The sequence below is a fragment of the Nannospalax galili genome, unplaced genomic scaffold, assembly GCF_000622305.1.
Source record: "Nannospalax galili isolate Female #2095 unplaced genomic scaffold, S.galili_v1.0 scaffold269, whole genome shotgun sequence".
Taxonomy (NCBI): domain Eukaryota; kingdom Metazoa; phylum Chordata; class Mammalia; order Rodentia; family Spalacidae; genus Nannospalax; species Nannospalax galili.
Genome location: NW_008359530.1, coordinates 697557 through 722413, shown reverse-complemented (window position 1 = coordinate 722413; position 24857 = coordinate 697557). Strand labels below are relative to the sequence as shown.

Sequence of the window (24857 nt, the reverse complement as noted above, 5' to 3'; positions counted from 1 at the left end):
TTAAAACCAAACCCAAGCAACTAACCAAAAAACAACATAGAAACATAAATAATTGCAAAGCTGACTAAACAGTGGTAATTCCACAGGAAAGGTGTTTCTGTAGCATTTCAATTTTTCAAAGTAAGCATTATCTAAGAAGTAGATCTTGCCTATCAGAAGTGGTAGTGCACAGCTTTAATCCTAGCACCTGGGAGGCAGAGGCAAGAGGATTTCTGTGAGATCAAGGTCAGTCTGATCTACTTAGCAAGTTCCAGGCCAGTTAGGGCCACAGGAAAGATCCTGTCTCAAAGAAACAAAACAAACAAACAAAAAAAGCTGAAACAAAACAAAAAGTAGATCTGATTAAGAAAGTCATCACCCTACTAGTGAAACAGGATGGCTGTGCCAGGAAAGAATTTCATTCAACTTGATTGAAAGGGATGGAAGCTCACCTAGAATCTTACATGCTGGGCAAGAAACTCTATCACTGAGCTATATCCCCAGTCCAATACTTTTATTTATTTGTTTAGGTGGGTCTTGGGTTTTTGTTTGTTTTTTTTTTGACAGGGTCTTCCTATAGCCCCAGATGGCCTAGAAACTCCCTATGTAGATCAGGCTGGCCTCCACCTCACATAAATCCACCTGCCTCTACCTCCTGAATGCTGGGACTAAAGACATGTGCCACCATGCCTATCCCAAGACATTTTTGAAGCCGACAACTAAGTTTTCAGTTACAAGAACCAGGTGCAGTGGTGAAGTACTCCAGTAATAGCATCTGGGAAATAGAAGCAGAAAGATCGGAAGTTCAAAGTCAGCATCAGCTACATGAAACTCTGTGTCAATATACCCCTGCCCACCACCTAAATTAGTTATAAAAGTGGAATCCAAAACTCTTAAAACAATCATTTTTATTAATACAGTTCTGGATAATTAACTTACAAAAAAATTACAGAGCAGAACATTAGATTGGGTTTGTTTATAGCCACAATCATATTAAAATGCATAATTTGAAATTGAAAATATTCCAGCAAAAATTTGAAGGGAATGTATAAGTAGATTTTAAACTAATGATCAATTTCTAAGAGCAGAGTTTGTTGTTGGTGTTTTTTGGGTTTTTTTGGTCTTTTTGAGACAGGGTCTCCCTGTAGCCTCGGCTGGCCTGGAACTTATGTAGACCAGGCCAGCCTTGAACTCACAGAGATCTGCCTGCCTCTACCACCAGGCCTGGCATGTTTTTTGTTTGTTTTGGTCTTTTTGAGACAGGGTCTCCCTCAACCATCAGCCTGTCTCTACCTCCCCAGGGCTGGGATTAAAGGCGTGCACCACTAAGCCCAGCCTAAATTTTTTTTTTTTAAACAAATCTTTTCTTTTTTAAAAAATATTTTATCATTTTAATTTTATGTGTATCAGTGTATTGCCTGCATGTATGTGAGTGCACCCATGTCGTGCAATGCTGCGGAGGTCAGAAGAGGGCTTCGGATTCCCCTGGAACTGGAGTTAAGGACGGTTCGTAGCCGCCCTGTGGGTGCTGGGAATCGAACCTAGGTCCTCTGCAAGAGCAGTCAGTGCTCTTAACCACTGAGCCATCTCTCCAGCCCCTAAAAAATTTTTTTAATTCACATTGAATATCTACTGTCTAGAAGAACCCTGCCTGGAATATTACAAGTTTGTTTAAACGATCAAATATTTTTTCTGAGAAATACTTTTTTTATGAGACAGGGTCTCATGCAACTAAGACTGGCCTGGAGCCCTTGATATTCCTTGATACTCCCAAGTCCACTTCCTGAGGTAGGTGCCACCAGGCCCAGTTTTTAATACAGTCCTAAGGATTAAACTCAGGGCTAGCGTTTCCAGTCCTCAGAATGACATTTGAACATTTGTAATTTCTTAGGGAATTATTTCATTTTGCTTCAATTACTAAACTTTAGGGGGAAATTTTTAATTGTATCTTTTCTTAATTAAGAAACTGGTGGCCAGGGCCAGTGAGATGGCTCAGTAAGGTAAGGGCAAACCTGCTGCCCAAAGTTCAATTCTGAATTCAGTCCAAGTTCCACATGGTAGCTGCAAAGAGCCACTCTCACAAGTTGTCCTCTGACTTCTACACACATGCCCCCCCCACACAATAAATATAACAATAATAACAGAAACTAGGGGCCAGTGAGATAGCGCATCAGTTAAGAGTTTGCCACATAAACCTGATGATCTGAGTTCAATGCCAAGAACTCACATAAAGGTGAAAGAAAATCAGTTCCACAAAGTTGTCCTTCACACATGCATCTATCCAACACACACACACACACACCCACACACACAAACACACATACTCTAAAATGCCTCTGGGGAGCCAGGCTTGGCTACATGAGACGTTATCTCAAACAAAAAGAAACTAATATAATGCCCGCTTGTATGTATTCTTTTTTTTATTATTTTTATTTTATGTATACGAGTGCATTGCCTGCATGTAGGTAAGCGCACCCGTGTTGTGCAATGCCCGCGAAGGACAGAAGAGGCCATTGAATCCTCTGGAACTGGAGTTATGGACAGTTGTTAACTGCCATGTGGATGCTGGGATTCGAACCCAGGTCTTCTGCAAGAACAACCAGTGTTCTTAACTGCTGAGCCATCTCTCCAGCCCCATATATATTCTTTTTATCAGCATCCTAACCTAACTGTCCATTGTTCACAAAGGGTGGTCTGCTGCACTCTGGCTGGAACCAGATTTTTAGTATCTCTTTCACTTGAAGATCAGGTTATCTGAAAGGCAAGCTTGAACAAATATATGGAATACTGCGCATCCATCTTAAGAGCTGTCCATGCTCTGATTGCTTTCATTTTTAGTTATATTTTGCAATAAACTAAAATTTTTTTGAATACTAATACACATTTGTAAATTGAGGGTTTTTTTTTTGTTTGGGAGGTTTGTTTTTTGGACAGTCTTACTATACAGATCTGGCTAGCCTAGAACTCGCTATATAGACCAGACTGGCCTTGAACTTGCAACTTTCAATGATCCTCTGACTTCTGCCTCCCAGGTGCTGGGATTCCATGTGTGTCACTAAGTCTGGCTCTAGGGAGAAAATTCTCAATGGAGACAATCCCACTCTTCTCTGAGAAATCCTTTTTCTTCAGTTCTAGGGATTTAACCCAGGCCTTACACATGCTAGGCAACTCTACTTGAGCTACATCCCCAGCCAGATGACCTCACTGTTGATGCCACGTCTCACATGACAAGGTCAGTGCACTGATAATCACTGTTGATAGATTTTTTTTTTTGTTTAACAAAATTATGGGTTTTATTTCAACATTTTCTTTTTCTGAATTAGTACACAAAGTATTTTGTTACATAATTTTCTATCAGAAAATTTTGTTGAGTCTCCTCCTGCCTTCTCCTCCATCTCCTTGCCCACTCTACCCTTCCATCTGCTATATTTTAAAAGCCTATCCAGAATCTAGTCACTTCTCATCACTTCTTCCAGTACTTCTTTGTCGTAAGTCACTATTTGTCTTTCACCTGAACTGGCTTCCTGACTACTCTACTTGATTCTGCCCTGTTCATACTTAAGACAGATCATCCCAGCACTCAGTAGACTGAGGCCCTACGATGGCCTTGAGTTTGAGGCCAGCATGGGCTACATAGTTAATACCAGGTCACCCACAAGATTCTATCTTAAGTACTCACAAGACAAACTATTATCACTCCTGTGCTTAAAACCCTCTATGGCTTCCATTACAACTCAGATAAAAAGACACAGACTCAGGCCGGGAGTGGTGGTGCACGCCTTTAATCCCAGCACTCGGGAGGCAGAGGCAGGCAGATCTCTGTGAGTTCAAGACCAGCCTGATCTACATAGTGAGTTCCAGGACAGCTGAGGCTACAGGGAGACCCTGTCTCAAAAAGACCGAAAAAAAAAAAACAAAAAACAAAAAACCCACAGGCTCACAAGGCCCTATATGATCTGCTATGGTCTACCTCCCCTATGCCATCTCCCCCATCACTCTAACCACACCTACTATTCCTCTGTTCAGTCTTAAGACATGCTACATTTACTTCTACCCCCTGTTCCTAGAACAGTAATAGCCATGGGATATGCTCTCAAGCATAAGTGAACAAATGACTCTAGCATATTTATATTGCTAATAGTTGTTTGGAAACATTATCAGTAGAATCTAAAAATTAAATATCTAATTTGAGTCAATGTTGCCCTCGATTTAATCTTTAGTTAAAACTGGCACAAGACCAGTGTAGGCTACATAATGAGCCATAGTCTCAAAAGAAAGAAAGAAAGAAAGAAAGAAAGAAAGAAAGAAAGAAAGAAAGAAAGAAAGAAAGAAAGAAAGAAAACATGCAAATTCAACTCAGCCCAAGAGATGCTATTCATACAAATTACAAAGTCAAAAGCATCTGGAGAGAAGTGGGATGGAGAAGAATTAAAGATATGCATGGGGTGACGGAAAGAGAAAGCCCACATTAGCATGCAGCAATCACTTAGGCTGTTAGCAATGCTGTACAACTTATAGACCTACACTCTTAGTAAATGTGAAGGCCACACAATAACCACATAGCTATCTCAAAAGAGAAAGCTGCATTTGACAGCAAATCATACAAAAGATATTAGGGTGGATCCGAGGGAATAATTTCCATCAACTCAAACTAGCAATGCTTTTCCAGTTTAGTATGCAATTTTTAATTCACAAATCCAGAGTTTTTAAAGTGACCAAAGCCAATTCAGATTCACTATACATATTTTTTTATTTTTTCATTATAGACAAATTCAAATTTATACATGAGAATAATATGCATACATCACCCAAACACTCACTACAAATGTCTGAAGTGTACCTTGAACATTCCTCGGAATAATCTTGCAGTATAAAATAAACTTTAAGAACGTTTTCTTACAATATATTTCCAAAGTATTTGCTGACAAATCAATATTGACAACCTTTAACAAGGTGATACTAAAAATTGAGATATGGCAAATAAGATGTTTCCTCTAAGCTATTTAAGAACATAGGTGATAGTAAGTAAAACAGGCAATTTTATTCTCAATGAATAAAACCTTGATATACTTCTTGAACTGTATTGGATTTTTTTTTTTGAGACAGGTCTCCCTGTAGCCCCAGCTGACCTGGAACACCATGTAGACCAGGCTGGCCTCAATCTCACAGAGATCTGCCTACCTCTGCCTCCTTAGTGCTAGGATTAAAGGCATGCACCACTATGTCCAGCCCTGTACCAGATTTTTAAATAAATCTGATTACTTAACACAGAGACCAAATAAAGATCACCCTGTCTTCCAGAGTCACTAAGGTGAGCATTTAAAATTTAAAATACTGGGCTGGGCATGGTGATGCATGTTTTTAATCCAAGGCAGGTGGATCATTGTGATATGGAGGTCAGCATGGTCTACATAGCAAGTTCCAGGCCAGCTGGGGCTACAAGGAAACCCTGTCTCGAAATAAAAATAAAAATTAAAATACTATTGGATAAACTAAGGGATTAGTACCTACTAATATTTAATCAAGATTGGCTGACTGGAAGAATGGAAGTTTTGGCTGAAAGAGGTAGTAGCAAGGGACGAGATAACAAGCAATTCTAAATCATGGTTACTTTAGGGAGAAAATTCCTGAATGGGATGTTCTATTGAGGGACACAAGGCAAAATTAGCCATTATTATAACAGATAAGAACTGAGGACAGTAAAACTGTAGGATGAAAAAAAGTGTATGATTTTGAGCTACTGAAACTCTAAGGTTAGCTCTTCTTTGGTTAAAAAATACAGTTTATCCAGCGTCCCAGTAAGGTTTAAAAGAGCACACAGAGTCTGACATATTCAAAGGGTCCAATGAACTCTTGGTAAATGAATAAACTCCATCACTCTCCTGGTCCAATCTGGTACTATGTAACTACTTGCTTTTGCAGACTGCCTTGAGAATGATGGTGACATCTTCATTATTTGATATTCCCAAATCAAAGCACTAAAAAGGTTATCAGATATTTCTGGCAATTATTAAGATTTTTAAAAGTCCAAATAAGAATTTTCTAAAGACACTAAAAGATAGCAGTACTAATTCTAAAATGCTACCATACTTTTAATTAAAATGCAAGAGGAAAATGTTTCCACAAACACGTGTCTGATAGATTTAGGGAATATCCACCTACTGATACAATCTTTCCAAAAACAAAGGGTCATGGCCAAATTACAGTATCTTCATTAAAAAGCTACTTCAGGCCAGTGTGCTGGCTCAGGTCTTTAATCCAAGCATCCAGGAGGCAAAGGCAGGTGGATCTCAGTGAGATCAAGGCCAGTCTGGTCTACATAGTTTCCAGGCCCACTGGGGCTACAAGGTGATCCTGTTTCCAAAAAAAAAAAAAAAAAAAAAAAGCTACTTCAAAGTAACTGTCCACAATAAACCAGCAAAATATTTAATATATTCAGAAAACAAGTGTAAACCAGGCATGATAGTAACATGTCTGTAATGCCAACACTTGGAAAGCAGAGAGAAGCAGGAGGACTACCACAAGTTAGAAGCCTCATCTACATGAAGAGTTTTCAGGCCAGCCAAGGCTACATAAAGGGCTGAAGAAAGACAATAAAATGTCAACTGGATATAGTAGCCTTTAATCCTAGTGCTTTGGACTGAGCCAGGAAAACTGACAGTTCTATATTGTAGGCTACATATAACAAGTTCAAGTTCAAGGCCAACCTGGGCTATACACATCTCAAAAAAAAAAAAAAAAAAAAAAAAGAGCCAGGCCTGACAGCACACGCCTTTAATCCCAGCACTCCGGAGGCAGAAGCAGGTAGATCTCTTAGTTAAAGGCCACCCTGGTCTACATAGTGAGCTCCATGCCAGCTGAGGCTACCCGGAGACCCTGTCTCAAAAGTAACTACATTTCCCACATACATTAAGAATATCATTATCAGGGAGGCTGGAGAGATGGCTCAGCTGTTAAGAGCACTGACTGCTCTTGCAGAGGACCTGAGTTCGATTCCCAGCACCCACATGATAGCTAACAACCATCCATAACTCCAGTTCCAAGGGATCTGATGCCTTCTTCTGACCTAGACAGGCACTGCACCACCACATGGGTGCACTTACATACATGCAGGCAATACACTCATACACATTAAAAAATATCAATTTAGGCCACGGTATGGTGGGGCACACCTTTAATCCCAGCAGAGGCAGGTGGATCAAGGCTAGCCTGGTCTACATAGGGAGTTCCAGGCCAGCTGGGGCTACAGGTAAACTGTGTCTCAAAGGGGGGGGGCCTTAAAACTGAAAGGGAGATAATTTAATTACACTGTACTTCATAACTTTAATACCTAGGAAAATGCAAAAAGAACCCTAAAATGCATAGGGCTCTGAAAGTGCCAACACTCCAAAAATAAAAACTAAAAGTTATGTCAGTAATTCATTGAAAGTTAAACTCTGGGATGACAGACATGTAAAACCTGCTTCACATACAGTTAACCGACCACCTACATATATTGTATAACAAGCAACATGTTGCAATCTTCAAATATACCACCCCAAAAGAAAGAAAAACCCCAACAAACAAAAACACCCCACAACTCATTGAGCTTTTCCTTTTTTCCCCGAGAAATCCGACAAAGTCAGGATCATCTCATCCAATACTCTGGAAAACAAAGAATGCAGAGGGGAAGTTACACGACAAAGAAAATATCCTAAGCTCGGGTTCTTTTAACACTAAAAATTCTTAGACTTGACAATACTGTAAGATAGTAATTTGTTTCATTGGTAACAATGTGGATGACTATGAGCAAGTGAGTATAAATGTTTTAAATCCACTTTCGCTCAGTAGTTATATTCCTCCAGGTGAGATTTCCATTTTTTAAAAGCGGTTTCAATATCCTTAGGTGTCCGGTTAGGCTCTTTGGTAGAGTCAGGGGAGTGACTACAGAGGGACAGCCAGACGTTAAAGAAAGACTGCTGGCCTTTTTCCAGTTGGCAACTCCAAGAATAAAGTTTTACCTCAACCTCAAGAAGGAAGGGGGGGGAAAAAAAAACCAAAACCCTACCAATAGCAGATCAAAGAAGTTCCAGAAGGAAATCAAAGCCAAATTAAGAGATTCGAAAAAAGAAGGGGCTGGGGCCCGGGCTACAGGAGGGTGTGCCGAGTCCTGAGGAGAGTCGGGAGTCAGTCCTGCCTCCGGGCTGGGGGACCGCGGCGGCCCGGGGCGCCGACCGAGCCCCTCTCCCTCCATCCTCCTCAGCCCGTCTCGGCTCTAAGTATCCAGGCGTGCGCTAGAGGGAGAACCACCACATCGCGGCGTCCACGAAGAACAATGGCTGGGGAGAGGCGCAGGGCCGCGGCCTCCCTCGGGGACGACCACCATCCCGCCTCCCTCATCGCTGCTCCAGACTCACAGAGTCTTGGGCATCTCGTCCTCCATGGCTGCTGCGGTCGCGGCGGTGCCTCTGGGTCCAGCTCCCTGCCCTTCACTACCTCCCAAATCGTTTGAGCGGCTATGGCTACGGAAGAGCGGGCTTCCTCGCTAGACTGGAGGCTACTTCGCCTTCTTCTTAGGCGGCAAGTCAACCCAAACAGCCGGCCCACAGCAAACAATGAAGCCCCGATCCAAGATGGCGGCAAGCCGGGGCGCCTGGAGCCGCCAGCCGAGTGAATCGAGCCGCGCATGCGCAGAGCCGCCTCGCAAGCACGCTCCCGGCTGCCTGGCAGCACCTTGAGGCGTAGGTTCACTTGTTGCGCAGCCGCGCTTCCAAACCCGGCGCTAGGCATGGCTCAGACAGCGCAGGCGCAAGGTCGGCTAGTTCAGGATTTCGGTGAATTAATTTTGTGCTATTTCCAGGTCGGATTGTTTCAATAGTGGATTATAGTGAAATAGAAATCTTCGTGGAGACAAAAAATTATAAGTATTTTCATAAAAGGATACATTTGTTTTCCATGCTGTGTCATTAAAGAACGTCGTTAAAAAAAGAAAAAAACCTCTGCGCCGCCCGGGAATCGAACCCGGGTCGCAAGAATGGGAATCTTGCATGATACCACTACACCAGCGGCGCTGTTGGCATTACGGTCGTTCTCCAGAGTCTTATGGAAGAACACGCAAGCACAGATTTGTTCCTTGATCGGTCCGAGTCTTTTAGTCACTTAAATATAAAAATTTATTGATACTTGTATTTTTTTCGTTTTTCTGAAAAACAATTTCTCTTTTCTCATCCCAATGCGATTGTATGGATTATTTTCTGTACTTTTCAAAAATTTCGATTTTCATTTTTATTATTATAAAAAAAGAGTTGGCGTAAGAAAATATCTGGTTATCTAACCAAATTTTTGAGCGATTGAACCGTATTTCCACATGCCAATTTTCTTTATGTTTGGATTTCTTTTGCATACTCAACGTAACTGAAATGAGACTAGAAATAATTACTATTACAAATTGGTCAAAAGAATCTCAAAAGTCAGTCAGGTTCTCTCCTAGGAGCCAGAGTTAGGACTTCGAAATGTGGTTCCTGTACATGGTCCTTCCGTACTACATTTTATGCATTATGGGAAATATTATTTCTTAAAGATATCAAATCTTACATCTCCAAACCCTCGATGTCCTCTCCAATGTCGTTTCTTTAAAATGCGATACATTTTAGATTTTCGTTTCTAGAATTGTCTGTAGAGGCCATCACACATTTTTTTCAAATTACGTTGAGAGGAAACAAATATTGCAGCATATACCCACATTCCCAGTTCTCCGGGGCTGACAGGAGGATGATGAGTTCGAGGCCAGTCAGGCTTATATAGTGACATCCTGTCGCAAAATAATAAATAATAATTATTATTATTTATTGAGATATTAATTAATATATTGATAATTAATAGTAAATAAAAATAATCAAATATTTGTCTTTTAAACAAATATTTAAAATGTATAGTATTTATAACACCTTTTTTGGGCATCCAAATTGCTTTCAGTTTATCAACAGGGGTATTCAATCACAATAAGCTCCATTGTCCCCAAACCCATTCCCCAGTCCAGTGATCTTTCTGATTCTGTGGGTTTTCCTTCTGGATATTTCATGGAAATGGAATCATACAACATGTTTCCTGGAAACTGACTCCAGTGTATTTAGTACTGTGCAACCAAGGCTCACCACTGTGGTAACAACATTACCTTATTCTTTTTCAGTGTCAAATAAAATTCCATTGTACAGATGCCGCTCAGATATTTTAGTACAGCAATTTAAATTATGAAGCTTATGCATGTTCATTGTTATGAGCAAAACAATAAAAGTATATAAGGAAAGACTAAACTCTCCTTAACATCTGGGTGTAATGGAGAAGGCCAACACTTGAGAGGTGAAGGCAGGAAGATGAGTTCAAGGTCATCCTTGGTTGTATAAGGAGAGTTTGAGGTCAGCCTGGGCTTCAGGAGACCCTGTCTCAAAAACAAAACAAAAATCCAAAACCAAATAGATAAAAACTTCTTGGGACTGGTGAGATGGCTCAAGAGGTTAAAAGTATTGGCTGCTCTTGCAGAGAACTCAGGTTCTTGCCAGCACCCACCCACATGATGACTAACAACAGTTCTTAACTCCAGTTCTAGGGGATCCAACATCTTCTTCTGGCCTCTGTGGTCATTTACATGTGGTGTACTTACATACATGCAGGCAAAACACTCACGCACATAAAATAACTAAATAAAAATTTTAAAGGAAGGGCTGGGTGTGGTGGCACTTGCCTTTACTCCCAGCACTAGGGAAGCAGAGGCAGGCAAATCTCTGTAAATTCAAGGCCAGCTTGGTCTACATAGTGAGTTCCAGGACAGCTGGGACTACAGGGAGACCCTGTCTCAAAAAGACCAAAAAAAAAATTTTTTTTTAAAGAAAAACTCTTATTTTCCTAGTTTTGAGGTAACTGAGGTAACTGGTATTTTAGGTCAGTCTGTTAGCTTCACATCTAACATTATATAGCCACAGATACACATATACATAAGTATGTGGGATTTGTAGTATTTCAAAAGACATGATATAGGCTAGAGAGATGGCTTAGCTGGCACTGGTTCCTCTTGCAGAAGACCAGCATTTAATTCCTAGCACCCACATGGCAGCTAACGACCATCTATAACTCTAGTTCCAGGGGATCAGATGCTCTCTTCTGACCTCTGTGGGCATTGCATGACATGGGTGCATTTACACACATGCAGGCAATACACTCATTCACATAATATGTGCCACCACGCGCAGTCCAACTTATTTTTCTTAAGTATAACATGAATATTTTCCAGTTTAATGAACACAGATCTGTGTGTGTTTATGTGTGTGTGAGTGTCTGTGTGTATTGGGGATTGAACCCAGGACTTGAAGTATACTAAATTCTGACACTGAGCTACACTCCCAGCTCCTGTTTTAATGCTTACAAAATAGTCCATAGAATGAATATGTGAACTAATATGCCAAGTGTGGTGGTGCATGCCTTTAATCCCAGTACTTGGGAGACAGAGGCAGAAGGATCTTTGTGAGTTCGAGGCCAACCTGGTCTACATAGCAAGTTCCAGGCCAGCTAGGGCTACAGGAGATCCTGTCTCAAAAAGACCAAAAAATAAAAAAATGAATATGTCAATTAATAATTCTTACTGACAACCATTTAATTTTTGTTTTTTTGAGACAGGGTCTCCTTGTAGCTCTAGCTGTCCTGGAACTCACTATGTAGACCAGGCTGGCCTCGAACTCACAAAGATCTGCCTGCTTCTGCCTCCCAAGTGCTGGGATTAAAGGTGTGTACCACCACGCCCAGCTAAATTATTTTTTTTTTAAGTGCCGGAGAACCCAACTAAAGTCCTTGTATGTGCTAGGCAAGTACTCTACCATTGGGCTTTATCTTCAGTCCCCTACTTTTTTTTTCTACTACAAATAATATTGCAATCTTAGCACATGTATTCTTATAAATTGATTTCTTTTTTGAGACAGTTCCTTGCTATGTAGACTAGGCTGACCTGAAAACAATCTTCCTGCTTTAGCCTTCCAAATTCTGGTATTACAGGTGTGAGCCATCACACCTGGTCAAAGCTAGTTTTTTTTCTTTTCTCTTTTTTCAATTGTTCATTTTATTTCTGTAGGATGGATTCCCAAGCATGGGAATACTGAATCAAATATACCAATACATGTATGTATAAAATTGTAGTAGACTAGCCAGGGCTGGTGGCACATACCTTTAATCCCGTTATTTGGAAGGCAGAGGCAGGCGGATCTGTGTGAGTTTGAGGCCAGCCTGGTCTCCATATTGAATCCAGGCCAGCTGTGGCTACAGGGAGACCCTGCCTCAAAAAGAAAAAAAAAAAAAAAGTAAAATTGTAGTAGACAAAGGTTTTGGTCCAGTGTGGGGCTCATATCTGTAATTCCAGCACTGTAGAGGCTGAGGCTGGAGGATTGGTTTGAGTTCAAGGCCAGCGCTGGCTACAGTATGAGAACTTGTCTCAAAAAACAAACAGCAGGAACAACAAAACCTCCCACAAACTAGCGGTTCACATTCCCCCAACAGTGTTTGAAAGTCAGCCTCTTGCTCTCCCCACTCATTCCATCTTATCCTGCACTGATATGTTATTAATTTTATTATTTTTGCTAATATAGGAGATGAAAAATGGTGTCTCCTTGTTTTAATTTGTATTTGTCTACACTGCTACTGGAGCTGAATATCTTCATATAGATTTAGATAATCTTTATTATATCTTTATTTCATATAATATAGATACTCTTTTTTTTTTTTTTTTGACACAGAGTGTCAATATGTAGATCAGACTGGTCTTGAACATACAGAGTTCCATCACCTCTGCCTCCAGAGTGCTGGGATTAAAGGCATGTGTCACTATGAATGGTATAGCTATATTCTTACCATTGGCATTTAATATTTTGTGAATGGCCCATTCATATACTTAGTCTATATTTTATTGAGTTATTTGCCCCATCAATTTGTAGAGCTTTTTGTATGCTTGTATTTTTTATTTTAATTTTATATTTTGTATTTTATTCACTTATTTGTGTGTGAATGGGTGTGTGTATGTGAGCACGTGTTTGTAAATTTGTACTGAGGACAACAGAAGTTGAACTTGGGCATCTTTTTTTTTAGCCCCAGCTGGCCTGGAACTCACTATGTAATTTTTGGTGAAAATGAATTTTAAATACTCCGCAGACCATCCCCCTAATTTTTAGGCATGCTCAGTGCTTGAGGACTGGAGGACCGGGGACGGGCAGGTGCAGCCAGCTTGTTTTAGGGCTTCGAGGCAGGTCTATCTGTACTTGCGTGGTAAGTTAAGTGCCTGCCTCTCTCCCCAGCTTGGCCTGGGGCGAGTGAAGTTGGAGTTGCTCTAGCTGCAGGCAACCTTCTGGTGGCGCTCATTCTGCGCTAAGGCGAACTACATACACCTGCACGGTCAGCGGTGTCCTTAGGGACGGCGTACTCACCGAGAGAAACTGATGAGGAAAGACCGGCTTTGACAGCTCTAGGCTTCGAGTGTTTTCTTTGGATTTCTGGTCTCGAACCCATGCCATAGACTTTTTGTGGCAAACTCTCAGATTAATGACAATTTCTGGAAAAGATCTTAGGACAAAGTGCACAAAAGGAACCATTCACTTGTGTGTTCAAAAGTCTCTGTGAAATTCCTGAAGGGGGTGGGCTTTTGTTTTTCAAAGCGACACATTTTCTACAGAGCTGGTTTCTTCTGCAAGGTAAAGTCTGGTGCACCTGTACAAGATAGCTCAAGTGACATCAGACAACTTGATACTTAGTTGCAAATGTTTCAACAAGAGTGTGGGAGCTGAGAGATGAAACAGTTTATCTCTTCCTATCAATAATAGCGCTCTTTGCAAAAATTAACAATGCTATTGTCTTATTAGAAGAAAATACTTTCGTATGCATGTTATTAATTTTTTGGTTTTAAAATTATATTCTTTGCCTGAAAATGTTTACGTTTTGGGTAATCAAAAAATGTAAAGGGGGCTGGAGAGATGGCTCAGTGGTTTAGAGCACTGGCTGCTCCTGCAGAGGACCAGGGGATCAAAACCCAGCACCCTCTTGGCAGCTAAAACGCAGGGAACTGGAGTTCCAGGAGAATCCCACACCCCCTTCTGATCTCAGGCATTGCACTACACAGTACATTTACACACATGCAGGCAATATGCTTATATGCATAAAATTTAAAAAATAATAAAATATTTAAAAAAATTTAAAAACATATATATATGAGCTGGGCATGGTGGCAAATACATTTTAATACCAGCACTTGGAAGACAGAGGCAGGCAGATCTCTATGAGATCCAGAATAACTTGGTATACATAGTGAGTTCCAGGCCAGCTGGGGCTACCAAGAGACCCTGTCTCAAAAACAAAACAAAACAAAACAAAAAAACAATATATAGTTGGTGAGAAGGCTTAGCAGCAAATGCTGCTAAGCCTGATGACCAGAGTTCAATCCCAGGAACCCACAAGGTTGGAAGGAGAGAACTGAGTCCCATGAGTTATCCTCTGACTGTGTGCAGGTGCACACACACATAAATGAGTAAATGAATAAATTTAAAAACATATGTTTACCTTTTCTTCTACTGCTTCCAAATTGATTGACCAAAAACATTTATAGAAAGGTGGGCAAGAGCTGACATGATGGCACATGCCTATAATCTCAGCACTCAGCAGACAAATGGAATTTCAAGACCAGCCAGTTTCAGGCCAGCCAGAGCTATGTAACAAGACCTTTTCCAAACGAAACAAATCACTTAGACATTTGCCACCCATCACTGTACCTGACCAGCTTCTAGGCATCTCAGTGGAATGCTAATGTTAAACTCTGGCTTGGAAACTGTTATTTTTCATATGGATGGCTCCGTGCTGAAAGGAACAGTCTAGAAACAAAAAGAATAATATTTAAGTTACTTAGAAAAAGAAAGAAATAGGGGCTGGAGAGATGGCTCAGTGGTTAAGAACACTGGTTGTTCTTGCAGAAGACCTGGGTTCGAATCTCAGCACCTAAATGGCAGCTAACAACTGTCCATAACTCCAGTCCTAGGGGATCCGACAGCCTCTTCTGTCTTCCATGGGCATTGCATGACATGGGTGCACTTACCTACATGCAGGCAATAAATGCATATATATAAAATAAAAATAATAAAATTTGAAAAAAGAAAGAAAGAAATGAGATGTGAGGAGTAGGAAGGCATGAGGGTAGTTTCAAAGAAAAAAGTGTATTGGGGTCTGTGTATTATCAAAGTTAAACAAGACAGTTCACTGAAATAGTAGGGGCAAGTTATAATCAGTAAGATATTATTGAAATAGGAAAAATCCCAGCACAGACTAAACTCAAATTCAATTTGTACAGAGGTGACTGAGTATTTTAAGGCATGAAGCAATGGGGAAGGAGCCCTGCAGAGGATCAGTAGAGGAAGGGCAGTGAAAAATTCTAGAAAGCAGGAAGTCAATCCATGTGTGGCCCATCTGTGTTTGGCCTCTTCATGGGGTTGGTTAACTACCTGGAAGTTACTCTCCTGTCTTTTCACAGAGGCAGGGAGAAGAGCCCTATCTGCAGACATTGGTTAAAAATCGACAGTAAATTCTTGGTAGTCTTGAGTTTTCTGAAAGAGACTGCTTTTTCAGACAACATTCCTTTGACTAAAAGTATGTTATAGTACCTTACAATTACAATTGCTAGACTGGGAGTGGTGGTTACATAGTTGGAATCCCAAGGCTCTCTCACCTGAGGAAAGAGGATTGAATGTTTGAGGTTAGCCTGGGCTACATTGTGAGACTGTCTCAGAAACAAACGAAAAAATTATAGGTCATCTATGTAGTAACATTTTTCTCTGTTATTTTTATTTTTTGGTTTTTTTGAGACAGGGTCTCCCTGTAGCCCCAGCTGGCCTAGAACTTACTATGTAGACCAGGCTGGCCTTGAACTCACAGAGATCTGCATGCCTCTGTCTCCCAAGTGCCGGTATTAAAGATGTGCGCCACTAAGCCCAGCCCTCTGTTATTTAAAAAAAATTTTTTGTGTGTGTGTGTGTGTGTGTGTGTGTGTGTGTGTGTGTGTTGTGATTGTTGAGACAAGGTCTTATGCAAACCAGACTGTACTGGAACTCACCATGATAGCTGAGACTTGCTGGGAACTCCTGATCCTTCTGCCCCCATATTCCAAGTGCTGGTATTACAGGTGTGCGTTGCCTCGCTTGGCTCTTTCTCTATGACTTTTAAGTCTCTCTGAGTGTCATTGGCATTTTCCTTTTGGAAGGACAAGGATGAAGGATGAGAATGTCTGGGTTCCTACTTGCAAATCGCCTCAGCTGTCTCCCACTGAACTTCCTATTCCATATATTCCTTCACAGGGCTTTGATATCAAAAGTCGGTGTCCAAATATGACACTGGGTTCAGGGTCACCAACAGGACCAATTCTAATCAAACAATAAATATTTACTGAGGGCCTGTTGTATTTAATGCACTGGACTACTGTGGGCACAATGTACTTTGCAAAATAGAAAGTGAAAAGCTCAGTTTCACTCTTTGCAGTTTGCAGAAGTGTGAAGGTGAGACTTGTCACCTTCTGTGCTCCTAAGCACAGTTTTAGTTTCCTGAGGCACCTGTATCACGATCCCTTACCACCTCCAACCTGCCCCCAAACCCCCATTGACCCATTAACCTCTCAAACAGGCCAGGCACGCTCTCTGCTCTTTCCCCAGCTATCTATGTGGCTCCACTCTTTCACTTCCTACCAGCTTTTGTTCAAATGCTACCTGCTCAATGAGGCCTATCCTGGTCATCCTCCTGAATCCCCATGCCCCACTTTATTTCTGTGGTGCTGGGGACCAACTTTGGGGCCTAGAGCATGCTAGGCAAATGCCCAACTGCAGAGCTATATTCCCAGCCTCTCATTATCCTATTTAAAATTGAAGCCAATGGGGTGGGTGCTGGTTAAAAGCATGAGTTGCTCTTGTAGAGGACCCAAATTTCTTTCCCAGCACCTACTTTGGGCAGCTCACAATTCCTGCAACTCCAGCTCTAGGGAATCCAACAACATTTTCTGGTCTCTATGAGCACTACAACATGCACATATTTCACCATGGTACACACTGGACAGAACTTGGGGGAGTTCCATCATGTGCATCCTGGGGATGGAACTCAGGCCATCAGGCTTGCCAGCAAGCACCTTTACCTTATGGAGCCATTTCGCCCATCCCTTGTAAAAATTTTTTTTTCTGGTGTGTGTGTGTGTGTGTGTGTGTGTGTGTGTGTGTGTGTGTGTGTGTGTTTGTGTGTGTGCACGCACTTCTGTGCCATGGTGTGGTACGGAGATTAGAGGACAATCTTGTGACTCTTTTCTCTTTCCACCTTTACCTGAGTTCTTATATTGAATTCAGGTCAGCAAGTGCCTTTACCTGCTGAATCATTTTGTCAGCCCCAAGTTCAACCTTTCTTTGTATCCAACCCTGTTTCCTTCCATTCACGCTGCATTTTGTTTGTTTGTATCTTTTTTTTTGTCTTTTTGTGACAGGGTCTTCTTGTAGCCCCAGCTGGCCTGGAACTCACTATGTAGACCAAACAGACTGGCCTTCTTGAACTCACAGAGATCTGCCTGCCTCTGCCTCCCAAGTGCAGGGATTGAAGGCGTGTGCCACCATGCCTGGCCTCAGTCAAGCTCTTCTTTATGCTCATATACTTTTGCTTGTTTGTTTGTGAGGCAAGAGAAATGGGATCAGGTTAGAACCAATGACTTTTCTCAACTAATATTAGAACAATCAAACATTCCTTGACATTTACATGTGTATGTATGTATGTATGCATGTATGCTCTTGTAAAGGCAAAAAATTGACATTGGATGTCTTCCTCAATTGCTTCTTCACATTATTTTTTTTGAGAAAGGATCTCATTGAAGCTGGGGCTTACTAGTTAAGCTATTAGTCTGGCCAGCAAGACCTAGTGATCTTCCTCTCTTCCAGTTACAGATGTAACTTCCATGTCTGGCTTTTTACTTGGCCCTGGGGATCTGACCTCAGATTCTTATGCTTGCACAGCTAACATTTTACCAACTCAGCCCTCTCCCCAACCCCCAAATTAAAAATTTATTCATTTTATTGTGTGTGTGTGTGTGTGTGTGTGTGTGTGTGTATGCCTGCATGTTTGTATATGTACCATGTGCATGGTGCAGTGAATGCAGACACCAGAAGAGGATGTTGGATCCCTTGGAGCTGGAACATGTGGGTGTCAGGTTCTGGCTGATAAAAGTCTGTCAACTCAGGAGGATCAGGAGTTTAAGGTCAGCCAGGACTGCATAGTGAGTTTGAGACCAGCCTGAGCCACTTGAGAGTTTGTCTTAAATACAAAATAAAGTCAGTGAAAAGACAGAATTACAAGAAATGGACAGGCCTTAGTTGGCCTCTGTTTGTGGTTCTAGGATTGAGAAGTACCTTGTTCTATACAATAGAATGACTTCCCATGTCTGGCAGAGAAGCCTGGCTCTTTAAGAAAGCTTTATTTTGGTTATTCATTTTTAAATTTTATGTGTATTAGTGTTTGTTGTTGTTGTTTTGTTGTCAGCATGTGAATTTTGTCAGCAGAAGGGAGTCTCAGATCCCCTGTAATTGGACTTAGAGATGTTGTTAGCTAACATGTTGGTACTGGGAACCAAACCCAGGTCCTCTTCAAGAACAGCCAGTGTTCTTAAACAGTGGAGCCATTCTCTGTAGCCCCAAAACCGTGCTTTTTAGATAGTAAAGGACTAAGGAAGGGCTGGAGAGATGGCTCAGTGGTTAAGAGCTCTAGCTGCTCTTGCAGAGGACTGGGGTTTGGTTCCCAGCACCCACAAAGGCCTTATCAACCGTCCCTACCTCCACTTTCAGGGGATCCGACGTGCTCTTCTGACCTCCGTGGGCATTGCATGACTTGGGTGCACTTACATACATGCAGGCAGTACACTCATACACATAAAATAATGCATGAAATATTAAAGAAAGAAAAGGGCCGGAGAAAGTGGAAACTGACAACAAAGCCCAGACTGGAAATTAATTCAAAGTTACTTTCCCTGAAAGGGTTGGTTATCTCTGCTAACCCTGGCCTGTTGGGGAGTCCCTGTTGGATCTCCATCTCCTACCTAGCTCTAGAAGGTCAGTTAGGTAACTTAAGTTTCCGCTGGCTAGCAAGTAGCCTTAGCTGTGACTCCACTTTGGTTTGGTGGATTGTTGTCTACTTCAGGAACTCAGACCAGACCAATATTTTCCTATACATTTTACTTAAAATGTCTAGAATCGTCTTCAGTGATAAACCACATCTCTCCAGGTAGAGAGGAGAAGACCGTTTTGTCTCTGTATCTTGTGTTTTTAGGTTACTGGTGGAAGGTGGGGAGCATTTCTAGCACCTGTATCTTCTCAGTTGTCTTCAACCGGAAACTTTATGTCAGAGGCGTTATTTTGGTTACTGTATTCTGCTCCCCTCTCCTCACGCCACTCTTTCTCCCCACACCTTTCTTTTTCTTTTCACCCAGCGCAGGCGACCAAGGAACAAAGTGCTGACTTGGGAAATGTTTGTGACCAGTTTTCCAGTTTCAGATAGTGATTTGCGGTGCGCCTTCTCTACAAGCACACATCGGGGGACAGCAGAGGGCGCTGGTGAAGAAGGGTGCATCTCCAGGATAGGCGGGGAGGAAGGGTGCTGGGGTGGATGGGGGTGGGCTTCAGGGGACAGCGTGGACTTTGGGGACCGAGCACTCACATCCAGGGGTACTTGCCGAGCCGGGCGAGCTCCGGGGGCAAAGGGTCTGAGCGGGGCAGGTGGAAATGCAGGGCCTGGGGCGGAGCCTGGCGGGGAGGCCAGGGGCGGGGCGAGCTGGCGCAGACGCGCTCGGCGCTAGGGGGGTGCAGGCCGCGGAGCGCTCAGTTTGCAGCTCCGGGAGGCTATGGGGCGTGCGGTTGCGGCGCGGGTGGGCTCGCTGTTCCGGCTGGGGCTGCTGCTAGGCGGCCTGGGCAGCTTGGCGAGCGCTGAGCCTCGGGCCCCTCCGGACCGAATTGGTAAGGACTGGAGGCGCGATGCGCCGGGCCCTCTGCGTGTTGGTCCGCGTCCCCGCTTCAGGGTGGCGATCGGGCTGTGGGAGGACCTAGCGGTGCGCTCCCTGAGACCGGGCTGTGAGGAGCGGTACCACTGGAGGCGCAAGCGGGCCGGGGACCCACTGTCCTTGCAGCCGCAACCTCGGAGGCTTTTGGCTCGAGCTGATCATCCCCGGGAGTCGGCCTGTGGCTGGCCCTGGCGCGCAGGCCGATCGCCCCGCAGGTGGAGGCACGCAGACACCGCCGGGACCTGTCTGTCCTCCAGGTTCGGCTGGGACTGCCTCTCCGCACCTGTGCTTTGCTGGCGAAGCCGGGCTCGCGATTCTCCCTTACGGCAGCTGCAGCTAGCAGAGGATCCGTTCTTTTTCCCGTTGAGTTTGCCTTGGGTTTTCGCTCCCGGGTCCCTCTGTCACCAAGTGAAACTGTGTCCTCTGGGATCGTTCACCGTGTTGGGGCCACAGAAAGACAAAGACCAAGGCTGGGCGAAGATGGCGGCCACTTTATTTAAAATGCATGCAGAAGAGGCCCACCCATCTCTCCCTCGGAATTGAGCACCGAAGGGTCTGTGGTCTCAGTGGTGCCTCCACAAAGACCTGTGAGGATCTTTGGGCATGTGGTGGAAAATTGACTTAGTGTCAATTTGTAACTTAATCTACCACTACTTTTGACTGGGAGCAGCCCCTGTCCAAATTCAGTGGGTTGTCTTCTGAAAGAAACTACCCCCCCCCCAAGGACTCCCCAAGTTGTTGGTTACAGGCTTGAGTAACTTCTATTAACGACTTTTCCAAACTCAAAACCCACACTGGTAAGATGGGGGAAAAAAGGTTCCTTTTTTTCCTTCTCATAGCAATCATCGGCGCTGGAATTGGTGGCACTTCATCAGCCTACTATCTTCGGAAGAAATTTGGGAATGATGTGAAGATTGATGTGTTTGAAAGAGAAGAGGTGGGGGGCCGTCTGGCCACCTTAAAGGTGCAAGGTCATGAGTATGAGGTCGGAGGTTCTGTCATCCACCCTCTGAATCTGCACATGAAGCGGTTTGTCAAAGAGCTGGGTATGTAATTTTGATTTTAGAACTAAGCACATTCCTGTGTCATTGGCCCTGGGTGTTTTTATCATTTGGAAAACTGAGATGTTTCTTTCTTGTTTAAGTGTCTTCTACAAAGAAGTTGGTGAACCTGTTTCCCTTGCAGTAGGATTAGCAGTTGGTACTGGCTTAGCTATGAGCCACTCTCCTAATGAGACTGTAGTTATCTGTGCCATCAGTTATCTGTAATTACATCCATGGGGTGCGGTGAGGGTGGCTGTTGTCAAGTCTTTTTTCTTTTTTAAATTACATTTTGGTTATTTTATATGATGTGCATGTGGATGTGGGTACGGGCAGGGGTATGGGCATGAGTGCCACAGCCTGTGCATGAAGGTCAGAGGGCAACTTTGTGGAGTGGGTTCTCTCCTACCATGTGGGTTCCAGGATTGAACACAGGAGGTCAGACTTGGTGGCAGTTGCCTTTACCCTCTGAAATCTCTCATTATTCCTTGTTGTCATTTCTTAAACCTCTGGGTTTGGACCGAAGAATCAGAGTGTTTTGAGCTCGAAGAGGCTTTAGAGAGCTCATTTTACAGCAGTGGAAATGAGACCCACAGACTTGGAGTCTAATAAGATACAGACATATGCTTATGGGGACTCCTGACTGCTGCCCTGCCAGCAGAGGACCTGAGCATGTTGTGAGGAAGTCTGGCAGGCCTCTGCAGGTTCTGTCTTTAGGAATTATTGTGAAATTTTGGCTTCCTTACACTTACTGGAAACTCCCAGTTTTGAAAAATAAGGTAGGTGTAGGAAGGAGAGCACCCCTTACCCTTCAGCTGCCCTCCTCATCCCTGGTAGATGCTTCCTTCTCCAAGACTAAGAATAGTGGGGCAGGGGGCTGGAGATGACTCAGTGGTTAAGAACACTGGTTGTTCTTGCAGAAGACCCGGGTTCGAATCCCAGCACCCACATGGCAGCTAACAACTGTCCATAACTCCAGTCCCAGGGGATCCGACAGCCTCTTCTGACCTCCTCCGGCATTGCACAACACAGGTGCACTTACCTACATGCAGGCAATACATGCGTACACAAAGAATAAAAATAATAAGCCGGGCGTGGTGGCGCACGCCTTTAATCCCAGCACTCGGTGGGCAGAGGCAGGCAGATCTCTGTGAGTTCTAGGCTGGCCTTAGTTTACATAGTGAATTCCAGGACAGCTGGGGCTACAGGAAGACCCTGTCTCAAAAAGACAAAAAAAAAAAGAATAAAGAATAGTGGGGCTAATTTGGTACCGTGTATGTGATCTTCTGATTGTCTCCTAGTATACCAGTTTGTGGATAGAGCAACAGGTGCAAGCGTATTATACTTTTCTAAAGGTAGAACTTTAATGTGTCTTTTGAGATTTGGAAACCACCACTCAACTCAGAATGTCCCTGGTAGGTCCCCCAAATTCCCTTATTGTTGGACCTGTGTGGAAACCACTGACCTACCCTTTCTCTGTTTTTGCAGGTCTTTCCACTGTTCCAGTTTCAGGTGGCTTGATGGGAGTATACAATGGAAAGACTCTGGTGTTTGAGGAGAGCAGCTGGTTTATAATCAACATGATTAAACTGGTGTGGCGCTATGGATTTCAGTCCCTGAGAATGCACATGTGGGTAGAAGACCTGCTAGACAAGTTCATGAGGTAACGTTCTGCTTCTGTTGAACTTAAGACCTTTCAGTGTAATTAACACTGAAGTGTAATTAGGAATGAGAGTTGCTTGGAGTAGTCCTTCCTAACCCTGTTTGTAAGGTAGTTAGGAAAAACGTTTTGCAAGCAGATTGTTAATACAATTAAGAACTGAATGTGTAGTTTATTTTTGCTTGTAAACTGTCCTTTGCAAGAGCTGAGATGAAGCTCAATAGTAGAGCACTTGACTGGCATGCTTAAGGGCCTGGGTTTGCGTCCTAGCACCTCAGAAAATAAAGACAGCTGCTGTATTGTGCTTTGCTTCTGTAGTGTTGTCAGATACTCTTAGGTGCTCTACAAAAGTTAACTCCTTGAATTCTCATGGTAGCTTGCTCAGGGAGTCACTGTCATTGGCTGCTTTTTACAGATGTGGAAGATGGAAGTGCCAAGGTTTTAAGTGTTTAAGGTTGTCCATCTGGGAAGTGGTAGAACTAGGGTTCCAACCCAGGATTCAATATAGAGCCCTCTTTTTTTTTTTGTGGTCTTTTTGAGACAGGGTCTCCCTGTAGCCCCAGCTGGCCTGGAATTCACTATGTAGACCAGGCTGGGCTTGAACTCACAGAGATATACCTGCCTCTGCCTCCTGAGGTTAAAGGCATGCGCCACCACACCCAGCTCTTGAGCCCTCACTCTTAATGTCTTATTGTGATGCTGTGTAGATGAATGAGATGATGTGTACAAGAATTTACAAAAGTATAAGAAAACTTGGGGCTAGAGCAATGGCTCAGTGGTTAAGAGCACTAACTTCTCTTGCACAGGACCTGAGCTCCATTCCCAGCATGCACATGGCGGCTAACAGCCATCTGTAATTCCAGTTCCAAGGGATCTGACGCCCTCTTCTGGAACATGGGTGTACTTATACACTTGCAGGCAATACATTCATACACATAAAAAATAAAAATAAAATAATAAAGGAAAACGTAAATGAGGTTCAGTTTTGTGTGTGTGTGTGTGTTCATCTGTGCACGTGGAGGTCAGAACATTTGGTGTCTTCCCCAATTGCATTTCCACCTTTAATTTTTTTTTTTTAGCTTAAAAAAATTATTGAGAACTTCATACATGCATATAAGGTGTTTTGATCAAATCCATCTCCACTCCCTCCCCTCCAACTCCTCCTCTGTCTCCCCATCACTTTTTCCTTTTTTCCTGACAACTTCGTGTACTTCCTTTTTTTTTGAAATAGGGCTTTTTGCTACTTTAACATTCCCCCCTCTGAAGAGGTAACCCTAAAATCTTTTAGGGATTAGAAAAGAGCTCCCAAATACTTTTGACATTTTTTGCTTTTGGAACAGATTATGTTGCTAAGAGGCCCAAGGACATTTTGACTTTTAGCCAAGAAACTGGCTACTTTTCTTTGGGGTCTTTTTACCCTAACTGCCTAGCCAATTCCTACCTCCTATTCTTACCACACCATCCTCTGAAGGGGTTACCCAAATTGCCGATGGGGAATTGGGAGGTAGACTGCTCTGGCTTCTTCCATGCTGAACAGGGTGAGGCAATTGGGGTACCCCTTCAGTGGGTCTATCTAAAGGACTCCCAAATTGTTTAACTCTTAACTGTGGGGAGAAAAGAATGTCCTTGACTGGTGTCTAGGAGATGTGAAGGAGAAGTAAAGGCATGAGTAGTTACCATTACAAGTTTTAGACAGGGAACCAGAAAAAGTTCAGAACAGGGCAAATTTCAAATGTTCAGATCAGAGTCCATTGGGATTTCTTGATGAGAGCTTCCAAAAGCATCCCTCTGTTGGGTTTTTCCTCATTTTTCTTTTGTCTGCCAAGGCTAGACTCTAGAGTGATAGACTTAGGATTTGTTTTCAGGCACTTTGATAGCTGTTGGAGTAGCTAGAATCAGTGTCAGTTCCCTCTCAAAGGCTTCTAGATAGGGAGAGAAAACAAATTTAGCCATCATTTAATTTTTTGGCTAGAACAATAGTGGGCTGCCTCCCTTAGCTGTAGGTGGGCACTACAGTATTGTAGACCAAGATTTGAAGTCTGACATCTGAGTAGTGTCACCTTATTAGGAACAAAATCATCAATGAGAGATAATTGTCTAAATAACATAAGAACTT

General features: G+C 42.9%; 2 protein-coding genes and 1 non-coding gene across 13 annotated transcripts in view; 1 reads left to right on the top strand and 2 right to left on the bottom strand.

Annotated features, from left to right (window-relative positions):
• Tia1 (TIA1 cytotoxic granule associated RNA binding protein) overlaps positions 1 to 8764 on the bottom strand; it is a 45130-nt gene extending 36366 nt beyond the window's left edge. For 4 of the 10 annotated variants that reach the window (XR_003847844.1, XR_003847842.1, XR_003847845.1 and 1 more), the window contains exon 1: positions 8376 to 8764. Coding sequence is in view for 5 of the 10 variants with exons in the window: in XM_029558736.1 (XP_029414596.1) it covers positions 8376 to 8401 (26 nt within the window). In the remaining 5 variants the exon portion in view is untranslated. The remainder of the gene's footprint in view (positions 1 to 8375) is intronic. The other 6 variants (XM_029558737.1, XM_008823249.3, XR_003847841.1 and 3 more) reach the window with 5 other exon arrangements.
• A 194-nt stretch (positions 8765 to 8958) lies between these two features.
• Positions 8959 to 9029, bottom strand: Trnag-ccc. Its single transcript has one exon. It is a non-coding gene; the product is annotated as a tRNA-Gly (tRNA).
• A 10796-nt stretch (positions 9030 to 19825) lies between these two features.
• The window catches only part of Pcyox1 (prenylcysteine oxidase 1), a 15776-nt gene continuing 10744 nt past the window's right edge, over positions 19826 to 24857 (top strand). For both annotated transcript variants that reach the window (XR_606877.3, XM_008823248.3), the window contains exons 1-3: positions 19826 to 19997; positions 20881 to 21087; positions 22570 to 22744. Coding sequence is in view for 1 of the 2 variants with exons in the window: in XM_008823248.3 (XP_008821470.1) it covers positions 19886 to 19997; positions 20881 to 21087; positions 22570 to 22744 (494 nt within the window). In the remaining variant the exon portion in view is untranslated. The remainder of the gene's footprint in view (positions 19998 to 20880; positions 21088 to 22569; positions 22745 to 24857) is intronic.